General features: G+C 41.9%; 1 protein-coding gene across 1 annotated transcript in view; it reads left to right on the top strand.

The window, feature by feature from the left end:
• Nucleotides 1-10,260: 10,260 nt before the first annotated feature.
• Nucleotides 10,261-18,391, top strand: part of BCAS1 (brain enriched myelin associated protein 1) — a 94,828-nt gene continuing 86,697 nt past the window's right edge. The window contains 3 exon segments of the mRNA XM_044984630.1: nt 10,261-10,328; nt 16,816-16,897; nt 17,443-17,527. Of these exon segments, the coding sequence (XP_044840565.1) occupies nt 16,826-16,897; nt 17,443-17,527 (157 nt within the window). The 5' untranslated portion in view covers nt 10,261-10,328; nt 16,816-16,825.

Consider the following 18,391-nt stretch of genomic DNA (forward strand, 5'->3'; position numbering starts at 1 on the left):
TGGTATGAGCTAGAGCTCTGAGTTGCTTGTTAGCTGAGGGTGGTGTCAGGGCTTAGGTGGCTATGCACGTACCTATAAGCAGAAATGTAGGCACTTAAGGGACTTGGGTGCCTTCAGGGTTACATGGCACTTGAGTGCTAGTTCTGAAAAAATATTAGTGGTGCCTAAATGGTGGACATAAGGCTCCAGAGAGACAGCTAGGCACCTGGGAATTTGAGCTTGAATCTCTGAAGCATATCAGCAGCCCATAGGTGGGGCTTGATCAAAATTTCTCTTTACTTCAGCTCTGACTCATGGGTGTATCCAGTTGGTTTTGTGGGAGTGGAAAGTTTTGCTGTCTGTGGAATCAGTAAAGAAAAGGCTTTTCACTTGAGAAATTACCACCCTTAATGCTATCTATCCTAAAAGGAAATGGGACTGGAGGCTCTTCCTGTGTTAGTTTAAGTATAAGTATCCAGGATATAATAGTAGAGGGTAGTAGGTGGGATCTAAGGAGCCTCTTGGGTTGTGAAGCTTTCTGACTTTCAGTGTTGCTGTTTCAACACAATCACCACAAGAAACAGGCCCAAACATATGGAACCCATGGTAATGCCATTTCACTCAGGCTTCAATATCATACATGATAAGTTCTGGCTCCTCCAGACAGGTTGCCAAAAGGATAGTGTGTAAAATGAAAAATTAAATTAGCTCCTGTCCAAAACAGAAACCTCAACTGCTCGTTTGTGGCACAGTAACCCAGTAATTACAGAGAAGCTAAGGTTCAGACAATCCAGGTAAAATGAAGGAAAGAGAAAAGCTATGAGGTTCTTAGTTTTCAGAAAATACAACCGGCTGTGCTGCATTAGAAAAGATCCGGTGAATAGCATTGCAGCATCAAATCCAGCTGCAAGTCTCCCTTGGACTATATTGAGATTCAATCAGCACTTGAATTGAAACAATTACTGCTATGCTGAAGGAGAGAGATTCAGCTTCAAAGCACAACATTTGACACTTGACTCATCACCTCAGTGCAAAAAGTCATTTCACTGAATTTCATTTAAAAGCTAAATCTGTAGGCCAAGAGACTGTTTTTGTTTTTAGTTTAGGTCACAAATGAAAATCAGCTTGGTAGCTTTTTTCATCTCTGCCCCTACTGGAAATTGGCCCACGTTGCAAAATTACCAGTGCACCATTGAGCACAGCTCTGCATACTGTAGGACAGTGCTTCTCAAAGTGGTGGTCTGCAGACCGGTGCCGGTCCAGGAGCCATCGGCTGCCGGTCCGCGGCGAGTTTCCTCATAAGAGCGTCAAATAAGATAATAATATGGCACCAGTCCCTGGCACATTGGGAAAAAAATTGCCAGTCCCCCCCATCAGATAGCTTGAAAAGCACTGCTGTAGGACACAGCAGAAATGCTGCACTGGTAGGTTAGAGCTAAGCTGTGTCAGAGCTGTGTGTGAAGTCTGTGCCAATACTGTTCCTACTGGCAGGTAGAGGTAATAGTAGCCAATGTTATTACCTCACAGCCTTAAATACTAAACTCATACGTAAAATGTATATTAAAAAGCAATTGTATCCCCCTACAAAAATGACATTTATGTCAAATATTGGTGAATTTTTATAGTGAGCTATAGCCATCAGGCGTGCCCTTTTGCTCATTAATTGCAATATAATCTTGGATTAATGTGAGAATATTATGGTTCCTTTTTATGTCACTTTTGTACATTGGCAAGTTTTTTCCCTCTTTTAACTGATTTTTTTATTAGAAAATGTCAGAGGGGAAAAAAACTAAAAAATATATCTATGATGCATTTAAAACTGCAAAAGGGTAGAGTATGCCCAGTCAGCTACATATATCCTGGATTTTATACAGTACTTGTGTCATGTCCCTTGGGATGTGAAAGCAACAGTTTCTGGAATTGGGAAGACTTTAGCAGAAAACTTTCTCGTCCCAGTTGTAAGTCCTCCCTTATTCCTCCCGACTCACTATTTATGATTATGTCTAAACGTTGGGCCAGATCCTCAGCTGGGACAATTCAGCATAGTTCCATTGACTTCTAAGGGTGTTAGAAATAGACAAACTAAAATCCCAAATCCTAACAACAGTAGCAAAGTTATCTTCCTGCTTATAAAGCACTTTGTATCCATTAACTGAAAAAATATTCAAGTAATCAGTAATAAAGCTTTCATCTGGCCAGTGCACTACAGCTACAGTTGTCTTGTTTGTGTATACTGTCTTGTACTTTTCATTATCTTTAACTTACTACACCAATATTTGAAGGGAAAAAAATGGTTCCAGCAGCCTTGGCCTTCAGTGACAGTTCTCCACTCTAGTAGAAGAGAGATCCATAAATTAAATAACTATAGAATCATTTGACTGTATTAGCTCACTCTGCAAAGTATTCTGTGATAGTTTGTGCACACTGCTTTCCTGGAGATTTTCAAAGCCTTTTGTAAGCATGAACTGTTTATCACTAGATCTCTCAGAGGCAGGTAAGTATTATCCCTTTGTGTAAAATGGGGTTAATTTTACAGAAGGGGAAACAAACTGACTTGCCGAAAGCCATGCAAGGAGCTGGTAGAAAAGCCCAGGTTAGAAGTCAGGACCTTGATGCTGATAGTTTTGTGGTGCCCGTATGCACAGAACTCTCTTAGGTGTTAAGTGCTTGTAGGCAGAAGACCCAAGTTGCGGAGTTGAGAAAGTAATGCTGCTCCAATGACACCCTACTCCTACATTCTTGTACATCCCATACTGTACTTGCACATCCTAAATTTCACAGACCTGGTCTTTTCTCAATGTTTCTTTAGCTCGCGTGCCTATGATCCATGCACACCAACAGTCATGATCTTTAAAGTTACCCACCCTTCTTGTTAATATTGCTGCTGAATTGCTCAATAGGAACGATTTGCCAAAAAGCTAGTTTCTCAGCAAAGTGCAGATTGATATACTGCAGCCTAGACATGAGTAAGCCATTTTTTTCAGAAATTGGGTCTTTCATGTGTCATTCTGAGGGGGATGATGGAAGATATGAAAGAGAACGCTGTAGTCATGAAGCTTCAAAAGCACTGACAGCTGGTGAAAATAATTATTTAGGCTCTGCAGAAGCTGTATTAATGAAGTGAAATGTTTAACATTGTACTGTTATCGTCAGTGCATATTTGGTGGGAACATAAAATGCTCATACAGGAGAATGATTGTGGTTACAAATGCCTGTTCCACCCACTAAACAACTGTACATACAATGACTCCCTGTTTCGGTTCTGACACAGTAACCTTTTATCTGTTCTGCAAGCTCCCACATGAAGAAATAGCTGGTTTATATTTTGTAACGCTCTTTTAAAAACAGAAAAAAAACTTTTTCTCCTGGGGAGGAAGAGGAAAACAACCTATTTCCCATTTAACAGCAGAGACGATTAATTATTATATGAAATTGTAACATCACACTCCAAACTGTTCGTTAAAGAACATTAGCAAATGTTTTTTATTTTCAGCCATGTTTCAACTGAAATATCTAGGCCAAATTCTGCTCTTACCCCCAAAGTAAACCTGAAAAGACTTCCTTGAGGTCAGTGAAGTTACTTAGATCAGTGAGATCTAAACATTTTGGCTCTCGGTTCCCACAGAGAAATAGTGGCAGTATGGCAATAATTACTGATGATTCTGGTTTCAGCAATTATTCTCTGCTTTTCATTACCTATTTAAATGGCAGTGTCTAAATAAAATACATCATTAACAATTATTATGGTGTCTAGTAAAAAAAAAATCAACTGGTTGCTGAAAGCTGAAATTCCTCCGGTTATCATCTATATAATCATCTGGTTATCATATATAGCAACTTTATCCATTGCATTTCATTTGGGTACCTAGAAGACTATCCCAGGGTGGGTTAAGTACTAAGTAAGGGGCGTATGTTCAACTGACAAAACTGTCTGACCCTGGGAGTTCCCAGTCTCACTCTCCTAGCAACAATGTTACAGCTGGGAAAAAGACAGGCCACTGTTTCTTACAATATAATTTGTAGGGCTTTATCAAGTTTAGATGTAAATGTTAGCAAGGATGGCACCTCTACCACTTCTATTGCAAGACCAGGCAACAGCCCTCAAGGTGAAAGTGTTTTTCCCCCCCTGATATTCAGTATATAATTTCCTAGCTTTCTTAATCCTATGGGGCAAAATCCTAATGCCTTTAGTAGGGAAAAGTCTCACAGAGACATTCAAATACCTTGGCGTTAAATGTGGTGTAGAAAGACGACATAGAAGTGAGTGGGGACATTGCTGAGTGAGTTCCACTAGCTTTAGCCCATTATCACTAGTGATGCCTCCTTATTCACCCGTTGTTTTCCTTTAGCCCTACGCTCCCTTCAAATACTTGTAGATAGTGACACTGGAATCACCTAATATGTAACTAAAGCTGCTCAGGAATTTTTTGATGATTTTTTAATTGAAATACCAAAACTTTTCTTGGGAATATATGTTTGAATAAACTTTCAGGGGGAAGGGTTCTCACGTCCAGGAGAGAATTCCTGGTCTAAGAGAGTGACCCACCCCCAGAATAGTCAATAGCCCAGTGACTAGGACATTCAACTTAAACCTGGCTCTCCCATATCCCTGGTATGTGCTCTGATCACTGAGTTAGAGAGACATTTTCTGTATAAGTAATTAAATATTCATTGGTCCAGAGAGATTTGCTCCATATCCCTGTGGCTAGGGCACTGACATGGGATGTGGGGGATCCAGATTCAAGTTGAGTGCTCTAACCACAGGGCTATTAATTATTCTGGGGCTGTCTCTTTCATATCTTCTTGTGGAAAAATTCCAAAGGGGTTTGGTTTCATTCCAATAGGAAAGAGTACACATTTTGTAACTTCAACTTTTTGTGAAATAGAATTATTGTCCTCTTGCCGGCCTATTTGTAACTATATCAGATTCATCCCAGTTAAGTTACTCTTGAGGAGTTTGGAGAATTTTAACTTGTTTTCTCGAGATGCGCTTACAGGTGTCAGAAATGCCTACAGATTGCCCCATTCAGGCATCTTGGGTGGTAATGCACTTGAACTCAGTGAACCTGGAATTTTTCATTGTGGAAATCTTTTTATTTTGTAATGCCCATTAGTAATTGTGAATTAAACAAGCATCAGTAGGGAGTTGACTCAGACTTCATAGCTGAACTCATGAGTCATGCCACAATAAACTTAGAGATCTATCAAGGGACCAGCGAATGTTGATTCTTCTCTCACTTCACGGTCAATGACTTTGCTTAGAGAAGATGGAAGGCTTTCAGCACCACAGGATCCTGTCCTTTGGGGTCCCTATGCAGGTTGGAAAACACAAGGGTTAACTCAATCTTAGCCCTACTGACAGAAGGGGAGGAAGTGAGATGCTCATGACCCCAGCCTATTCCTCTGCCAATTGGACTGAAGGGGGAAGGACAATTTATAGCCTGTGTTGCACTTTGGTTGAAATAAGCAATTAGTCAATAAGGATTAAACTGAATCACAGCTCCACCTTGTTTTTCTCCACCCTGGATTCCTTACTTAGCTCCCTCTAGTGTTGGTATGTATGTATTGTTGCCTACTTACTCCTGTTCATTCAATCAGCTTTAAATAGAATAATAGCATGTTAACAATCCCTACCCCCATACCAAATCAATGGGCCAGCCCTGTTACAGGATCACAGATAATGCAGGGAACAAAATGGGTGCACAAATGGACTAATTTTTTAAACCTCTCTTCAGTTGTAAACATTTGGTTTCTGCCTCCATAAATTTTGGCCCAGAATAAATGAAAATGACTAGGTAGTTGATTAATGGTCCAGCACCCCTTTATAATTTAACAGGACGGTTTATGAAGCTGTCAGATGCACAAGTTTGAGCTGCTCTGGGAAGCACCTCCTAGACAAGATTTCAATAGTGACAGTCTCATTCAAAATTCCTGATAGAAAATGCAGCATTTTTGATTGCTGGGAGATAATTGAAGCCATTGTGCCAGGACAGCACACAGTTTCCTTTCCTCAAGATGGAATTCTCCCTGGCACCTACCTCCCTCCCCCAGACCCTCTATTGAGGGTAAATAACTGAATAATTAGGAGCATTGTGCAGGAACCACTATCAAAACCAGGATACTAGACTAGATGGGCCATTGGTCTGTACTGGATATCAGCTCCTATCTCTTTCAGTGTATGAATATTTAGAATATCTTTGAATTGGATATAAAAGGGATAATAAAAGCGGTACTGAAATATTTCTCAGAAGCAGCTATGGTCTGGCAGTGGGTAATGGTACATTAAGAGATGTCTGTGAAAAATAAAACCATTTTAACAGGAATAAAAGTAGATTTTGCTCTCAATTATGCCTGTGGGAATTCCAGTAACTTCATAATGGTTGCTTTGAATTTACAAGAAGTAAATCTGGGCCCTCACCAAGGTTGATTCATCCCTGGCGTAACTTCATTGACTTCAGTGTATATAGGACCTGAGCACCTTGTAGGATTAGGGTGACCTAATAGCAAGATAAAATAAAAGATAAAAGACAGCAAGTGTGAAAAATTGGGATGGGGGTGGGGGATAATGGATGCCTATATAAGAAAGAGCCCTGAATACCGGGACTCTCCCTATAAAAATGGGACATCTGGTCACCCTATGTAGGATCAGCTTGTTTGTGACCATGCTGGGAATCTGAGAGTGATCCAAACTCCATCTTTCGCTTCCAAGGTGGGAGGAATTAGGATTAGTTTGATAAGGGAAGCAGATTTAACCGCTGCCTCATGCCACTGATGTCTGCAGAGAAGCAGAAAATGAACAAGCATTTAGATTAAAATGTTATACGAGTTCCACCCAGATCAAACCAAATCCAGTGACACAGTGAGGAAAAATGCCTGGGTAAGTAATGGTGAAAAGAAAATCCTTTGGTAAATAAAAGAAAGCAAACAGCCTATAGTGTAAATACCATGGGTTAGAGGCTGAATGCAAAGAATGTTCTGCTTATTGACAGAGAGACAGGGACTGGTTTTGTCTCAGTGTGCTATACATGATGATGCAGATGACAGTCAACATTATTTTTTAGATAACATATAGTGAATTCTGAAAAAGACTGTGGTGTGGAAATCCAGGGTCCTTGCTCTGCTTCACCTCAGTGCTTACTATTAACTGAGACTTGCCTAAGTCAAGACAGAGTAAAAAGTAGACTTAAAAACTAAGGAAATGATTGCAAGGTAAGATCCTAGATCGGGGTGGGAAAACTGCGGCCCAGGGGCCGCATCCGGCCCTCCAGACGTTTTAATTCGTCCCTCAAGCTCCCGTTCGGGAGAAGGGTCTGGGGCTTGCCCCACTCCGGCGCTCCAGCCAGGGAAAGGAGTCAGGAGCTTGCCCTACTCCTTGCAGCTCCTGGAAGCAGTGGCATGTCCCCCCTCCGGCTCCTATGTGTAGGGGCAGCCAAGGGGCTCCGGATTCTGCCCTTGCCCCAAGCACTGCCCCCTCAGCTCCCATTGGCTGGGAATGATGGCCAATAGGAGCTGCAGGGAAGGTGCCTGTGGACAGGGCAGTGCGCAGAACCGCCTGGCTGTGCCTCCGCATAAGAACCGGAGGAGGGACATGCCCCTGCTTCTGGGAGCTGCTTCAGGTAAGCGCCACCTAGAGCCTGCACCCCTGACACCTGCCCATGCCCCAACCCCCTGCCCCAGCCCTGATCCCCCTCGGTCTCAGCCTGGAATACCCTTCCACACCCTGAACACCTCATTTCTGACCCCACCCCAGAGCCCGCACACTCTCCTGCACCCCAACCCCCAATTTCGTGAGCATTCATGGCCCGCCATACAATTTCCATACCCAGATGTGGCCCTTAGGCCAAAAGGTTTGCCCAGCCCTGTCCTAGATTTTAAATCAGGGAATAAATGTTAGTGTTGCTCAAAAATTTTCTGACAACATTTTTTCCATCACACCGCCAATTTGCCAAAAGCAAAACACTTTGTGGAAATGTCAATTTTGATGTGTGTTTCTCCCCATTTTAGAAAAAAAAATCATGAACTGTTTTAATGTCAAAACATTCAGTTTCAACATTTTTGGAACAGAAGTTTTGTTTTTCATTTCAAAACAGCTTTTTTTGTTTAAAAAATTTGTATTATAAAAATGACACATGTCCAAGTGGAGCAAAGCATTTTAATTTTATTGGAAAAAAACATTTCAGTTTTTTCCCCAGAATTGTTTTATGGGACATTTCAAAATGTTTGTCTTCATTCTGTTTCAGAACAGAGAAAACAAATCCAACTTGTGGCATTTCTCCCAGAACGGACAATACGCTTCCTTCCCAACTTAATAAATGTTAAGTTATACCTAGTGGCTCTTTGATAATATAGGGCAAGTACAGAGAGCCATACAGCACATGCTAATTGAAAATTTTCAGTTAGAATCATAGACTTTAAGGTTAGAAGGGACCATTATGATGATCTAGTCTGACCTCCTGCACAACGCAGGCCACAGAATCTCTCCCACCCACTCCTGTATCAAACCTACGTCTGAGCCATTGAAGTCCTCAAATCATGGTTTAAAGACTTCAAGGTGCAGAGAATCTTCCAGCAGGTGACCCGTGCCCCACGCTGCAGAGGAAGGCGAAAACCCCCCATGGCCTCTGGGAGTTCAAGCTTCCCAGCTAGGTTTCATAAGTAGCCAGGTTCCTGGGGCTAATGGTCATCCCACTAAAGCCAATGGAGACCAAGTGAAGCAAACAGAGACTGACAGGTTCTAATGGATGTAACTAGAATTTGGCAGTTGGTTTATACTGTAACTCTGTATTCAATTTACCATTCACTTTTGAATAAGAGGTTTCCAAATTGCTGTCCAGTGAAAACCTCTCTTTTGACACAACAATCAAATTATGTTCTCTGTGGGGTTGTAAGCCCAGGATGTACAGTGTTATTTGGGACAAATAGGTTATAAAAAGCTTTAAAAAAGTGTTGTTTTTTAACAAAAACAGCACCTGAAGTGACATTAGCTGTGGTGAAATGACAATCCGCATGCTTCATTGTATGGGTTGATCACCAGCAGGGATCAGGATGTGTTCCTATCCACTCCCACAGACTTGGGCCAAGGGTATATTACACAGTTATGCGGGATTTTCACTTGTGTGGTTTTCTGGTGGATGAAGCCTCTGGCATTGACACTCTTGGGGACAGGATACCATAGAAGTTAAACCAGGGGTCTCTTCCTGTATCAAGAATAATAATAAAAGGGAAATGAGCAAGATGGGACGTGGAAAGAAATGTATGGCATGCATTAGCTTTCTAATTTAGCTGAGTTCTGAAATCAGGTATTGCACAGACACTGCAGTGCTAGAAGCAAGCTGATTAATAGAGTTGAACACTTGAAATTGATAGGTTATCTGTGCCATCCTGACAGAGCTGCAGAGGGAGTGTGAGAGAGAACCTCTGGGAATGCTCCCACATGACACTCCAGTAATAACTCAAGATAATTTTCACATTGTATGTCACACCACTACGGCTTGAAGAACCATCGAGCTCCTGCTTTTATACTGTTGCTTAAGTGAAGTGACATGGTCTAATACTCTATGTGTGGGGCCGAGAAACTGAAACCTCTGAGTTCTAATCCCAGCTCTGAAACTGTCTTGCTGTGTGTCCTTGTGTGAATCTTTTCACTCCTGTGTGTTCCACTTTCCCCATCTGTAAAACAGGAAATACTTATTTTGTATTGTGGGAGCACCACAGAGCCTCAGTCACGCTCCAGTTCCCCACTGTGCTCAGCCCTGTACAAACCCAGAACAAAAAGACAGTCCCTGTCCCAAAGTCTATGTATGAAAAGAAATACCTACCTAAGAGCATCATAAGGATTAAATAGTTAATATTTCACAATGCTCTAAATGGCTAAATATGATTGCACTTTCCAGATGGAAATTTAAGATCCATCTCATCTACCCTGAACAGAAAAGCAGTGAATAATTTTCACTTGGCCTATTTTGCCAATGTGAGGGAGAACTGTGCTTTTTTAAACAGTGTTCAGCAAACCGTTGTTATTCGCAGGAGAAGAGAGAATTTATTGTTGCTGGGACAGTCCAGTGTAAGAACTCAGCAGGGGGAAAAATGAAGCAAATGGATGTAACTGAACAGGTTTGAGTGTCCCTAAAGTCCAGGAACAGAAAATAGTTTGACAGGGCTGGTGGAGTAGCGCACTCCACCCCTCTGTATATTTGCACCTAGTGTTAGTGAGCATTCTGACAGCAGATTACTAAAGGCACAACAAGCCACTGCTGGCAGCTGTTTGCTAAGGGACTGCAGCACCTCCACCTGAACAGCTCCAGGTTGGCTCAGTGGTCGTGGGACTCTTTGGCAAGAACCTGTACAAGGTAACTTACACTGTTATGATTTCTCCTGTATCTTGGGCTGTGCTGTTGTTTTCATAGTGTACCATTTCTACCCCACGATTCAGCCTAGAGCTGTCTGTTCTCATGTGAACTTCTGCCAAGTACGCAGCTGCAAAGCTGTGTGTTGGCTTGTTTATTCTTCAACGTGGCTGTGGCTGGTGTACGTTTTTTGTTTTTTTTTTCTGTGTATCAGCATTTTCTACCTGATGCTTAATGCAAATTGACAGAAAGACAAAAGGAAACAGACTTTCCAAGAGAGATTCTTACCAAATTGCATGGGACTATTAAACCCTTCTTGGTACTTGTTGATTTGTCATTTCCCTGGTAAGATTTCCCATGAGAGCCTGAGGTGTGACTGTAAATGCCAGTCTTAGCTAGTTTACCCTTCCCGTTTGATTAATGCATGTCTTGCAATGCACTCCTGTCTTGTAAAGATTGAATGTGAAACCTTAAGGACATTAATTTTGCACTTTCTGAATGGGTGACCACAGCTTTGTTGCTGTTTGAATTGTTCTAGGGTGGTTCCTGTTTGTTCAGAGTGAGTAACTTCACTCCTCCCTTGTCCCCTCCCATCCTTTCTGTTCCCTGTAAGGTGGATAAACTCTCCTTCCTTAGCTGAAGTTCAAGAGTCCTGTGTCCCTTCCCCCCACAGAACCCAACTCCTGTCCCAGCTATCTTCTGCAAAGGGTGACTGAGAGCTGGATGACTTCTGTGAAGATAGGAGGGGGGTTTCTGAAGGCCCTGCCCCTGCCCTAGTCTTTTCTTGGTTGCATATGGCTCAGATCAGCAGAAAAACTTGCTGTTCCTTAGGCACAGAACATAATTAAAAAAGAGAACTGAGCCTGATTGATTGTAAAGAGATTTTAACCAAAGCATATGGGCTGCTTCACCGCTGTATTAACTGAATGCCTGAGCTCACTGTGTACTTTCCTGTATTATGGAATGCTATATGACACAGCTTGCTGTAATAATCTTAGACTGGTCAATAAATGGCATTTATTTAGAGGGTCAGTTTCAGACTGGTTTCACACAGCATGGGCAAGAGATCGCTTTTTATTTATTACTTTCTCAGTCTTTACTCTGCAAAACCACATATACACACAGCAGAACCAAACCTATGATTTTTGGATGGTGGGGGAAGGGAGGGTGATATTCACCCTTACATAGAGAGCCACACAAGGATTGAATTTCTCCCTTGTGGAAAATGCTATGGTTAAAAGAAAAAAAACATATTTCTTTTGGGATTTCTTTTCTCTATTCCCAGTAGAAGAGGTGAAAAACAGTTCAGAAGAGGAACTGTTTGTGAGTTGTGTCTGACTTGGATTATTAATAGCGTGCTTTCCTTTTAAATCCGGTTAGACTGCATTCCTATCCTCCAGGTTTGACTGATCCTCCTGCAAGGTTACAGTTGCAACTCGATATAAAAATCTGTATCCTCTTAAAAGAAACCTCCAGGCTGATGGCAAATTTACCTTTATACTCCCTCCACACTATGGCAAGGACTTTATTCTACAACTTGATTCCTATGATGGTATCTCTCTCTACAAAAAATCAACAATCACCCCCACAACAACCTAGGTCTGGGAGAAATTTGCTAGCAAATCTCATGTGGAATCATGCTTTGCCTGCATGCCTGTATCTAAAAGGTGCAAGCTTTTTGGGGCAGGGACCATCTTTTTGTTCTGTATTTGCACAGTGCCTAGCACAATGTGGTCCTGGTCCATGACTGCGGGGTCTTAGGTGCTACCACAGTAGAAATAACTATAATATATAATAAACAGAAAGTGATGCACCTGTAAAATGTGAAATCTGATTGAAGACATGAGAAGAACCCAACTGGGAGCTCTGAGAGAAGAAGTGTCCATAGTTAGAGAACGTCTCTCAGACAGTGACTGACAAGATCAGATTCTGCTTAAAAGAAAACTTACAGATGATCATAGAAGTTAAAGTAAAGAACATCTGAGGCTTCAGGCATTCAGATAATTCAGCACCAAATCTCGCCTATACTCTGCTTAAAGTCCCTGAAAGGTACTGAGCACTTTCAATTCACTTAAATCACTGTGAATTGCAGCTGCTCAGCACCTTTGAAACTCATGCATTTAGATGACCTTTTTATGTAGGTGTCTAAATGGATTCTGGAGCCTAACTTTGGGCAACCCAAGTTCAAAAACGCTGGTCTAAGTAAGTTTGCTGGTGCTGAAAGGAACTGGCATGACAGCCTTGGAGAGTAAAGTCCGGAGAACAAATATAGCAAACAATGCACCTGTGCACACATCCTCCACCCAGCAACCCATCAAATCACCATACCACTGGCCTGGAGAAAGAGGGGTTCCACCTTAATGTCTTTATATGGGATTGTACTGAGATTTTAGGTAACGTGCTGCAATAGCAGACTGGCCCAACTGCGTATTACATGGTGCTCAGCGGACAGGCTCAGCCCATCCTGAGGGAAGCAGGGATTCATAATGCTCCTAATTGCCATTGTGAGGTTTTCCCTCATAGGCACATGTAAATTAGTGTGTGCATTTTCATGCCTAATTTGTGCATTTACTGAAATTGCATGTGCAAATAACGTATTTGCATGCACAAATGGCCGCTTGGACTGCTAACCAGCCAAGTCGGCAGTCAGTCACGGTTTGCACCAATTACTTGTGCACATATTATGCACTCACATTTTGTTAACAGAGCTGGGCTTCAGCTCTTTTGCTAACCGGCCTTAAAAATGAGAAGGTCTGCCTTAAACTGAGTTCTGCTTCTGTCATCCGAGCTGAAATAGCCTCCTGGGAAGATGTTATCCATTCTGACTAGATGTGTGCAAAAAGATCCTGCCAAACAAGCACTTTCCTTGGGAAATAGATTAGGAGAAGAGAAATCGTCCCTAAATGGGGCCCTGAGCCTAGTCGCCCTGCACCTGGAGAAATTCAGCTTTGGTTTGAATTGCACAGCTGACTTAACTATTTTGATAATAGACCTAACCAACCTCCTGGAGGCAACTTACCCTGCCAGGTGATGGAAATATTTGGATATTTGAAAAAATACAGCAGCTCTTTGTGAAACCTTGAGTTTGACAGCATGCATCTTGGGGCTGTCGCAGCTTCTGGGGCTGGCAACCTAGTTGTATGCTGCTGTTTGGCAATCTAGATTGAAGTCAGTGGGCAGTATGTAGGCTTCGAAGCTGGACAAGTAGGCTTGCTATGATGAACAAAAGTCCTAAAAATGGGAGCTGCTGGATGCTTAGCACTTCTGAGGGGAAAAAAACCAAAACAACTTGGCCATTTCATTTTGAAAATCTGGCTCCAAATGTGGGTGCTGAAAATCTGTCATACCAATCTTTGCTACAGTGATATCAAAACATAATGGCAAGATTACAGGAGAGAGGCAACCACAAGTCTGTACCAGACTGTTGTGGCAAATGTAAGTGATGCTGGTTTAGCATAGTTATATGCATATGTGTTTAATATAATCATTTTTACTGATGCTTAGCTTTGTCTAGAGGTGGCAGTGACCTTTCGCTTGAATATCACTTTTTCTTGAATATCAGCAACACGTATGTTTTGTTGGGGCGGGGGGTGTTAAAGCAATATTGGAGAATCAGAGTCATGTCTTGACTCCAGGCAATGTCATTTTGTACCCAGATAGTAATTGCAAGAGACTCATTACTTAATTTTTTTTCAGTAACCACATTTCCGCTTAGATTGTAGAGCAGCCATTGGTAATGCATAATAATGACCAATTGCTGTGACCTGAGATAAGTCTGAATGGATAATATCACAAACACTCACATGATGGAATTTTCTCTGGCTTTTTGTGTGAGTATTTTCAATATCATCCAAGCCAATGAGGTAACAAGTTCATCCCAGCCTTTTATCAAAAGCAGCTTTCAAATGAGCTTTTACTTCTTTTGGGTTTCCATGAGATAGGCAGCTCTGAGGATTTCTTGAATTTCAGTTATTTTGATTGCCTGTCACAAGGGGTCCCCATTTTGGGTTGGCCCTGAGGCACTAAAGTAATATACATGATTAATAACAAAAGATGTTTTATTTCAGCTGGAATTATATTTTTTCAATCAAATTTATAAATTTAATTCTATGTAGGAACGTAACGTTCTGAGACCAGATTCTGATCTCAGTAATATGCCACTCAGATGCAATTGAAATCATTAGAGTTGTACTGATATCAAACTGGTGCAAGTGAGATTACAGTCAGACCCCAGACTCTTGTGAAAATAACTAGATACTGTGTTCTTTTTCTTTCAAAAATGCACATATGTTACACCTAACACATACGAGGGAAGTGACACACATAGTTTGCAAATATTGCTTACACTGTGTAAATTGTATCGTCTGCTTGTGTGAGCAGGTAAGCCTGGTGACATTGTGCATGGATAACAGAAATAAATTCTTCAGATTCAACTAGACCCTGAATTTCCCCACTGAGATTAAGCAGTAGGATTTGAAACCACTTTTTATCTCCAGATAGCATGCTACTTTGTTGCTAGGCAACAGAACTACCCAGCAAGGACAAGGGGCCATTATACATCCATGGGGAAATGTTGGCTGTTTTCCACAATAAGTCAAAAGTTCTGCTATATAGTTGAAATATCAGCTGAAAAGATAAACCTCTTGTAAAACTTCTCTGCAGTCTGAAGTCAGGGCTCAGTGCTACAATCTGTACTCACACAGGTACTGTGATTGAAGTAAATATATCAGCTGTGATTATGGACTGAAATCAATGGGATTATTTCAATGTTCACTTCAGTCCAGTATCAGGCCTTTAACAAAGCACAGGATGCGAAAGAGAGGCTCACACATAATCTCACCAAATTTGGGAGTTTGAATACAAAAGGAACCAGTTCTGAACTATCCCTGGGGGAAAAAACCCTACTTGATGAGGTTTAGCAAAACTACCCCTGGTTTTGGCCTCTCTAAGCAGAATTTGGGACCTAACTGTAACCAATTATTTGAACCTCCAACCTTGGTGGCTTCAGCTACAGGGAGACCTTTTTCTGAACAAGTTTTGCAGACCCAAAGGCTGACCAACAAGGTTTAACAACCCTGGATTTCCTCCCTCTTGAATATTGAATAATGGTCTAATTAAAACACCTAGAAAAATCTCTCCTCAGACATATATCTGTGCAACATGATCAGGGTCATGTGGGAGGAAGTGAGAGCAACATTTGGTTCTTACTGGCTAACTAAAATAATAAACTGGATCCCACATTTTCAAAGAGGGAGACATGGAACTGCCTGCACTGTTTGACAATTTGGGCCTAAGAGTGCTTTGTTTACTTCTGTGCGGCACTCAGATACCATCATTCAATAGATGGAATGGGATGAAGTGGAATGAACTACGAAGTTGGCCAATGCCTATAGAACTGAACAGTCTCAAAATACTCGAGAGTTTCCTGTTTTAAGGTCTGGTCCAGACTCTTTTCTTTTTCTTTATTTAGCATAGGCAGCATATAGGCCCTGACCCCAACCCCATGAAAGGCAATAGGGTCCTTTCTATTGATTTCAGTGGGTTTTGTTTTGGGTCCATTGTGCTAAGCAAGCTGCTCTGAATAGCTTACAGAGTTCAGATGATATAACGCAGTCAAAGAGAGACCTCGCTGATTAACTCAAACTTATTGCCTATGCCTAACCCACTCATCTAAGGCCTGACCTAAAGCCCAGTGAAGTCAATAGGATTCTCTTCATTGACTTCTATAGGTGTTGGATCAGGTCCTTAATGAATTAAACTTATTACCTAACTAAAATACCCCACCTGGACACGACCCCCACATGTCTACACTGCTCTTGTGCCAGGGGAATTCTCTCCTCGACACCGTCTGGTGCCTTTATACCCTCTATATGTCATTGGCAAGGCATGTGAGGCTGTCCGGGAGGAATGGGAGAAGAACATCTCCTGTAGGATTTGCCATACTGCACACACCATTCCTCTGACAAGAGCCAAGATGCATGCTTTTTTCCCCTTCTAATTGCCCTTTGTGTGAAAGCTGCTGGGATAATTTCTCCCACCCCCTGGTTGTTTCAGTACTAGTGTACTTACTCGTGGTGTTTTGCCTCGTCTTAATAATGAGCAATTCCTTGCATGCCTTATGCCTTCTTTCCAGCTAGCAGACACAGGCTCTGTGCTCTTGTTTCACACATCTTAACAGTTCATCTAGTCTTAACAAGCAACCCATGTGTCAGCTGCAACTAAACTTTGTGAAGAAGCCAGAAATGTATGTGAATCTGCCCCTTTTTTGGTGAGCAGTTGTCAGTAGGGGCGGCTGTATCCAAGTAATGAGGCCTGTAGCATCAAAGAGACAGTGATGTAATAAAGAAGCAACTTTCTGCAAAGCAGATGGGACTTTCTGGGTATTCTAAGGTGCCTGTGAAAACCTGTGGTCACTTGCCTTCTCTTAATTTGATAGATTCCTTCACAGGCATGCATCAACATTGTATTAATAAACTGTTTTTCTCCATAGCACAGCAAATATGGGAAATAATTTGACTGTTCAAGAAGAAGCTGAAGACCAAGATAATGTGTGCACAACAGAGAATTATCAGGTAACCAAGAAATCTTCATTGTAACATTCCTTGGCTACTGTTACCTTAAGAATAGACAAGAATTTGGGTGCCTAACTCCCTTTTCTATTTTTGAAAATCCCATCCTTATTGTATACAACCTTCCTATATTAAGGGCTGGATTCTGGATACCCTGTTCTCATGTGTATAGTGTGGGAGGAAAGGCTGCACGGACACCAGAATCTTGAAGTGCAATCTTGTCCCTATTGACTTCATTGAGACCAGAATTTCACTCCTGTCCCCTTTGATGGGAACAACAAAGCAATATACTCCATTGATTTAAGTACCTAAATGCCTTAAGATCTGGGCCTTAGGTATGAAAACCCAGATTTCTAAAGATATTTAAGCATTGCTTCACTCAGTTTCTAAGGTTCTAAGTCAATTTGAAAATGGGACTTATGCTTCGAAGTCACTTAAACACTTTAAATATTTTTACCAGGTATCTTCTGCTACACTGGTGTGTGCAAATTAATGCAAATGTTTATTCTAAGGCATGTAGCTGAATAATATATTATCTGATGTTTCAGGTTGTGTCTGAACCACCTACCGGTGCTAAAAATGGACCTGTCACAATTCAAGTTGTACAGACTGTTTCTTCTGAAAACGATAAAGGTATGTACTGTCACATCCACTCTGCTTTTGCTAGCAGCTAGGAAGATACAAGGTTAAAGCTGAAGCAATAAGAAGCAATGTTTAGTGTCAGATGAAAAGATTAACTCGTGTGTGAGCTCAGACTTGCGAACCAGCGCTTGTGGTTTTCAAAGCTTAGGCCTTTCACGAAGATTAGATAGCAAAGAGCAGTTAATTCAAAGATTCTCATTAAGCTGTTTGTTTAATCAGATTAGGTGTTTGCAGCTGCAAATTCCACCTAAACTATAAAGAGCTATAGGGTAGACTGAATATTTAGGACCTGATTAATCATTGTCCCAGGCTGGCACAAAGGGGTTAAGCATGGGTGTAAAGACCTGGCACAGGGACACTCTGTGTCTCTGCCTGAGCCCAAGGTGCGGGGGGTGGACTGAGGATGGACTGGAGTTGGGGTAGGTGGGGCAAACAAGGAAGGAAATGAATTAGGGGTGGGAAGCAGTGTGGCTGGGACATCTTACTTCCCAAGTATTTTGTGCTCCTGCATAGCCCCATAAGTGTCATGGCAGCAAGCGGCACAAGTGAGGGCAGCCCCGAAGGCTCCACCCACCCTTGCAAGCTCTGGAAGAGAGGCCCAAACTGCCTCGTCTCTGTCTCAGTGCTTGCACCCATGCCAGTGAAGGGATGAATCCACCCCTTAGAGATGCTCTGAGATTGTGGCTACATGATGGGAAGATGTCACCAAATGGAACGGAGGAGACCACGTAACATGTTGATGGGAGCAAAAGCTTCCTGCAAGCAACAGTCAGCAGCAGCAGCAGCAACAGTGATACCCAGTGTAGAGTTACCAAGTGATTTCATTGTGCTCTCATGCCATGTGGCGAATGCATG

Source organism: Mauremys mutica, chromosome 13 (assembly GCF_020497125.1).
Source record: "Mauremys mutica isolate MM-2020 ecotype Southern chromosome 13, ASM2049712v1, whole genome shotgun sequence".
In the NCBI taxonomy this organism is placed as follows: domain Eukaryota; kingdom Metazoa; phylum Chordata; order Testudines; family Geoemydidae; genus Mauremys; species Mauremys mutica.